The 7,383-nt window shown below is 41.4% G+C and overlaps 1 protein-coding gene across 1 annotated transcript in view; it reads left to right on the top strand.

Moving 5' to 3' along the window:
• The first annotated feature begins 577 nt into the window (after positions 1-577).
• The window catches only part of Ldhd (lactate dehydrogenase D), an 18,231-nt gene continuing 11,425 nt past the window's right edge, over positions 578-7,383 (top strand). The window contains exon 1 of the mRNA XM_023709326.1: positions 578-950. Within this exon, the coding sequence (XP_023565094.1) occupies positions 578-950 (373 nt within the window). The remainder of the gene's footprint in view (positions 951-7,383) is intronic.

Consider the following 7,383-nt stretch of genomic DNA (forward strand, 5'->3'; position numbering starts at 1 on the left):
TATTATTTGTTGAAACTATACTTCCGATTTGATTTGAAACTGTCTCATTGCTATCTGTTTATCAATAAAACTTTGAAAAAAAAAAGGAAAAGGGCAGAAAAGAGAAAGGGCAGCTGTCTCCAATGTCAACCTCTGCTGAGGGCTCAAGAGAAAAGCTTCTGGTGTGTCTGTTACTCTTTCTCATTGCTGGGACAAATACCCAACACCCAAAATGAAGGAAGCTCATAGTTACTGGAGGTTTCAGTCATACTCAGCTGGCTCCAAGGGAGACTGGTGCATGGCAGAGGCAGCAGTTCATGGTAGCAGAGGCAGCAAAACGGCAAGAGCAAATGGGAGGAGCAGCAGCAACAGTGGCAACAGAGAGAGGAAGTCTGTCTCTCGTTTCTCTTATGTTACATTCAGGCTGTCTGCCCCAGGTTGGGTGTAGCATTCACACTCACAATCCCAGCAGTACTCAGACCCATAATCCCAGCCTTGGATCATGAATAAATCACAGACTGTAGAACTGCGCCTCAATGACTTCGTGAGGCGTTGGGGGGAAAATGCACACAAATCCTAACATGGTGAAAAGGCAGAAATGGTGATGAAGTGCATCGTGTACAAATATAAAATGAAGGAGCCCATTCTGAAGGGGGAGATGCTAAAGATTGTCCACAAAAGGTTCAGAGAGCCTTTGGGCACATGGGAGCGGGTCTTGGGTCTGGAGTTGAAGGAACTTAAGCCAAGTGGTTGTTCCTACACTCTGACAACCACGCTGAATCTTCCTAGGGATAAGAACCTGAGTGATCACGTTCCCAAAACTGGGCTTATAATGTCTCTCCTCATCATCATCTTCTTGGCTGGCTACTCTGCTGCTGAGAAAGACATCCGGGAATTCCTGACATGTCTAGGATCACTTCTGTCTTCAGTGAATCCATTCAGCCACAACCAGACTTATGTTGATCCAATCAGTAGGGTGTTTCCTATACCAGTTGATTCAACAGTTAACCATCACAACAGTTAGCAGTTAAATATCCCAAATATTTTACTATGGGTATTTCACATTTCCAAGGATATTTCCAACTCAGTGGTATGTTATCTTGGTGTGGATCATCAAAGTGATCCACACCACTGAACAGCACTTCATCTGTGGAGCTGTCAGGAAGCTCATCACTAAAGCTCTTGTTCAGGAAAAGTGCATGGAGTACCGCCAGGTTCCTGGCAGTGATCCTCCACGCCATCAATTCCTGTGGGCTGCCAGAGCCCACACCCAAACCAGCAAGAAGAAAGTCCTGGAGTTCTTGGCCAAGATCACCTGTTCTGAGGCCAGTGACTATCCATGCTGTTTTGAAGAGGCTTTGGGAGATGAGAAAGAGACAGTCTAAGTCAAAGTTGCAGCCAGGCCTGGAGCCAAGGCTCCATCCAGTCCAAGCCAGCCCCTCTACACCTAGTGATACATGAGGCAGAAGCATCATTTTATTCTTTAAAATGCCTGCTAATCTTTGTTCTTGTTATGTGTGACGAACATTTGAAAATGTTGCTCATATCACTCAAGGACCTTCTTTTCCACAGAATGTGTATTTAGGGTTATAGTGTAATTTATTTTTTTCAGGACCAGGGATTGAACTCAGGCCCTTGTGCTTGCCAGGGAAGTGCTTATTCCACTGAGCCATCTCCCCGGCCCCTAAAGTGTAACTACATGCATGTTATGGACCACACATTCATCAGTGCTTACCAGGTTTAGTGATAAGATATTGGTTTGTTTTGAAACAAAAATTGGAATTCCTGAAATCACTTTGATGATCCACACCATGATAACATACCACCGAGTCAGCAATATCCTTGAAAATGTGAAATATCCATAGTAAAATATTTGGGATATTTTAACTGCTAACTGTTGTGATGGTTAACTGTTGCATCAACTGGTATAGGAAACGCCCTACTGATTGGATCAACACGAGTCTGGGTGTGGCTGAATGGATTCACTGAAGACAGAAGACCCAGTCTGAATGGAATAAGAAGGGAAGGGAAAGGAAGCTTACTCTTTTCTTTTCTTTTTCTTTTTCTCTCTTTTTTCTTTTCTTTTCTTTTCTTTTTTTTTTTTTGTGGAACCAGGGATTGAACTCAGGCCCTTGTGCTTGCCAGGCAAGCACTTATCCCACTGAGCCATCTCCCCGGCCCCAGAAAGCTCACTTCTCTTTCTTCTGAGGAGCTCCAGTCTTCTCGTTCATGTTTACTATCACCTTTCTTCTAGCACAGATCCTTCAGTCTTCCATAGCAGACTCACGGCCTGCTATAGACCCCCACAGGACTCTACAGGGACCTCCAGGCTTTCTAATTCTGAATTCTCTGGCTCTCCAGCATGAAGATGACTGTTTTGCACTCTTGTACCTGACTCCAGGTGGCCACTGTAAGCCTACCTTGTAAATCCTGATACATTTATTCATCTTATATTAATCTGCTTCTCTAGTGTGCATTGGTTAATAAAAGTTGATGGAGAAAAGTAAATCTTGCAGGGCTGGCCTGGCCTGATAGCTCGGCAGACTAAAAGCGCCTGCTTAGGCAGAGCACAAGTGGCCAGGGTTCGATCCTGGTGTGCCATGCCAGCCCCACCCATGGGGCACACTGAGACAGCGATTGAGACTGGGTGTGGTGGCATGCATCTGTAATCCCAGCACTTGGGAGGCTGTAAAACAGGAGGACCACTATAAGTCTGATCTATGTGGTGAGACCCTGTAGACCCTGTATCCCCTGTACTAAATGCAAAAAAAAAAAAAAAAAAAAAAAAATTAATAAAAGAAAAGTAAAAGTTGCTCAGTTCTTAGTTTGCTTTACTTAATTCAGCTTCTCCTTTGATTCTGGGAGAATTATCACTATGGAAGTGGGTGAGATTTTCTCTGTTTCAGAGAGCAGTAGGCAACAGTGGAAAGTAGAGATGGAGAGAAGACATGACTTCATTTTCATTGATAAGCAGTATATTTGCCTAATGTTTCCTGATTTTGTATAGTTGGTTATTGTCCTTGAATGCTACGTGTTCCGTGATACCACCGAGTTTAAAACTTTTAAAAATATTTGAGGTACAGGCATGATAATGTTTCAGGTGAAAATCACTGTAGTAGTAATGCCAGTCCTTAATGTCTTTATAAAAACCCAACACTACCAGAGAGCTTCACTTACGCTACATATCTCCTTCCCCAACTATAAGTCATAGCCTAGTAAATCTCCAGTGTTTGCTGTTCTAACATCAGGTTAGTTTTGTTTCATTACTTTCCGCATTATGAAGGAGAATAAGAGGCATTTTTGTATTTTAAAGAGTAAAAAATAATAAACATGAGACATAATACAGAATTTTGGAAAATTGGATGATATTGATTCAACAGTGGGTGTTATAGTGCATATCGTTATCTTCAAAGTAGTTGTTCAGATGACCAGACATAAGCATGCAGATAGATAAACCCAGGGCTTTTGTAAGTAAATGAATGCAGCTAGAAACCATACTCATAAGTGAAATAAATTAAACCTACATGTGTAAACATCGTATTGTGTCCCTAGTGTAAGAACCTGAAAGTAAATAAAATCTGGAAGGTAAAAGAGATATTATGAAAGGGAAAGAAACTGCTCAAAAGGAAAGAATATCTGGGATGAGAGAAAGGAGAAAAAGAAGAAAGGGAAATATAGATATAGATATCGATATATAGATGATATAGCTATAGAGATGAGAGCTAAGGAAATTGTACTGCTAGTTTCTATTGGTTTATTGAAAGGAACAATTAATGCTTAATTTTTTTTTGAACAAGCAGTATTTGTGTGCATGGCTCATTTCACTTAACCTCTTCCAGGTTCACCTGTGTTGTTATTAATGACAGTATAGCCTCTTCATGAATAAATAGTGCTCCACCATGTATATGTACCGCATTTTCTTTTTTATTTTATTTTATTTTATTTATCATTTTATTTATTTATTTTTTGTATTTAGTACAGGGTCTACAAGGTCTCACTACACGGATTGGACTCGTAGTGACCCTCCTGTTTTTCAACCTCCCAAGCACTGGGATTACAGGTGCATGCCACCAAGCCCAGTCTCAATCACAGTCTCAGTGTGCCCTGGGGGCAGGGCTGGCAATGATCCCTGCATCTGCCTAAGCAGGCGCTTTAATCCGCTGAGCTACCTGGCCGACCTTTGTACCACATTTTCTTTAGCCACTTGTCATTTGAAGGGTACTGAGGTTGATTCTGACTTAGCTAATGTGAAGTTATTTTTAAAGGATCTACCAAAGCACCACTAAACCAGCTAACTTGTGAATAGGACTTACTTGTTCAAATGTGTCAGTCACTCTCAGGTACTGTTGTATGTGACAATATTTGTTTGATTAATCTTCTGTTCTTACTCCTGCTAGTCAGATGAATTTTGACCTTTGAACCAAGAACAACCTTCAGCTTTCATACCACTGAGGATTCAGTGATTGTACTTCAGAGGGCTAGTTGGACTACCTAAGAAGAATGAGTGGATTTTGTACCTATTTGTCATTAATAAACATTTTATACAAGTTTTTGTAATGAGTTTCACTTTAACACAATAAAATTTTAAAGATTGTTGCAAAAACATGCCCATATAAAAATTAAGTGTATAAATACTAAAATATCTTACAAACAGCCACACGTATTCACTCTGAATACTTCATTCCTTATTATAATAGGAAATTCTGAACATCTATTGCTTGTCAAATGAAATGTAACATCCTAGACTGAGACTGATCTCAAAGAACTACTTGTTCTTAAGAATTTTCTGCCCTCCAGTGGCATCTGCCTTAATATTTTCAGTGTACCTTTCAATACTTCAAAGACAAGACACATCCTTTCCACACGTACATTTTCAGTATATCACACTGTATGACAGCATTTAATTTTTCTTCTATTAAAGGTTCTCTCTCTGTACCTTCACATTTTACAACATGAAGAATGCAATTATAGGTTTTGTTTTCCAATGCATGTGCTGTATTATGCTGAGATTGGGAAATTGATCTGTATTATTTTTCATTGAATACCAGTAAAAAAAAAAATTCATTTTGTTTGTGAACTTCAGCATTATTGTAAGCAATCCTATTGTCTGAAACTTCTGCCATCTTTTTTATTTTATTTTTTTAACATTTATTTATTTATTTTTTGTGTGTGTGCGTGTGTGTGTGTGTGTGTGTGTGTGTGTGTGTGTGTGTGTGTGTGTGGCCAGCTCAGCCCACCAGGGGGCGGGGCTGGCTGGCATGTGGTGCTGGGGATTGAACCATGGTCCCTGTGCTTTGCATAACTTAGCTTGTTCCAAGTAGGTGCTTTAGACCACTGAGCCATCTCACCAGCCCCTGCCATCTTTTTTAGATAAAAATTATTACTTGTTTCTGTGGTTTTAGTGGATATCATAGTCAAGTCTTCAATTTCACTGCACACTACAAGTTGGCTTTGAACTCACTATGTAGCTCAAACTGGCTCAAACTCCCAGTGATCCTCCTGCCTTAGCCTCCTGAGTGCTTGGATTATAGGCATGCATCACCATGCCTGGCTTGTTGCAATATTTGATCTTCGTAATGGCTTGCGTACTGGGTTCAAATCAAACAGACTGAGACCAGAATAGATTAGAATTTAGTGAGCCTTTATTAACCGGTCCGGGGGCTGGCCAGGTGCACTCCACACAGGGAGGTGTCCAACCAGCCCCGAAACAGAGTTAACCACAGTCCTTTACAGCAATAACACAGCTGCAAGCTGCTTATGACTAGAAGGTTCAGTTTTTAGCCCAGAACTTGCCCCAGATGGGGCCTGTTACAAGATATAGTTAGGGTAGAAACATGTCAACTGTGTACAACACTAGCAGGCTGAAGGATCTGCACTTGAGGCAGGAAGTGATGCTCAAAGAGCTAGAGGTCCCTGCCAGCTTTGTCTAATAGAAAAATAACAAGAGCCACATTTAATTTTCAGAGTAGATAACCGGAAACTATTTTAGTGAGGACACAAGGTTCCTTCTAGTAATTTCCCACAAAATTCAGTTACCTCTAGCCAACCCAGTCCTGAAGCTACCAACAACCCATTACAGCTTGTATCTATATGTCCCCTCAAAGCCTCATTGGTCATAGGTGGGACTTTTTGGAGATGACTGGATCTAGGGTAAGAGATGCTGGGGTCAAAGATGTGGTGCTAGGATTGATTCACAATGTGATGCTAGGATTAAGGGTGCTCCCTGTCCTTAGGGATAAAGTCAGAGACAGAAAGAGGGCTGCTGTGTTTGCTGCTTGTCACTTGTTGCTTGCTGCTGCTTGTCTTCTGCTATCTCCTGCCTGCTGAGCGATGCCCTCTGCTTTGCCTGCTGTGTCGGAGTCAATCCATTATGGACTGAAGCCTCTACAGACTGTGAATTCAATAAACCTTTGCTCCCTTAACTTTGGATGTTGAGTGTTTTGTCTCAGCAAGGAGAAAAGGAACTAAGGCCATCTTCATCTTCAGACAATATCTCTGAACTAGAACCGAAGCAACCAGCTGCTGGCCTTGAGGGGTAACTGGTAGACCTGACTACCCCGTGACTACCCTGTAGACTCCAAGTCCACAGTCCTGTGCCTGGCTAGGATGCAACTCCCCCAAAGGGTTATTACGCAGAGCTCAGTGGATCTTCCTGGGTATTTTCCTGTGATGTTTTCTCGTAGTAATCACTTTCATGTTTTCCTTATTTTTTCAGATCTGGTTGGGTAACAATCCTCAAAAGAAGTACGAGATCATATATTTCATCATGGTACTATTGTGCTCTTCCTGATAGTTCTTGATTGGTTGATGTTTTTCCTGGACAGTTTGTTTTATTAAAAGCAGAATCGGGGGGCCCGCCCCTTAGCTGAGTTCTTTAAGTGGCTGCTTCCACAAAGCAGTCAGGCTCAGGTTGCTGTGGTTCGATCCCCACAACTCAAGCCAGCCAAACATGCCCTGAAGGCATTCGGAGCAAAAAATAAAAATAAAATAAAAGCAGAATCACTAAAAGTTGACCTTGGAATGGTAAAAACACTTCTAATGCATCAGTCAGTGGAATGGTTTTCATCAAAACTAGTGACTACGCGAGCATTTCCCAAAATATCATAACACATTTGTCGAAAGCTTTCTGTACTGTTTGTTGATCTATGCTTAATAAATCGATCAACTGGCCAACATCCCTCCTTGTTATCTAGCTTTTTGTTTGTTTGTTTGTTTGTTTGTTTGTTTTTTCTACCAGGGATGAAACTCTGGACCTTGTGCTTGCCAGGCAGGCATTTACACTGCTGAGCTACATCCCTGGCCCTTGTTACTTAGTTTTTGATAGTGTATACTTTTGCTTTCTTCTTTCCTGCTTGGTCAGAACCTTAGTCAAACACACACACACACACACACACACACACACAC

Source organism: Octodon degus, unplaced genomic scaffold (assembly GCF_000260255.1).
Source record: "Octodon degus isolate 3935 unplaced genomic scaffold, OctDeg1.0 scaffold00011, whole genome shotgun sequence".
Lineage (NCBI taxonomy): Eukaryota > Metazoa > Chordata > Mammalia > Rodentia > Octodontidae > Octodon > Octodon degus.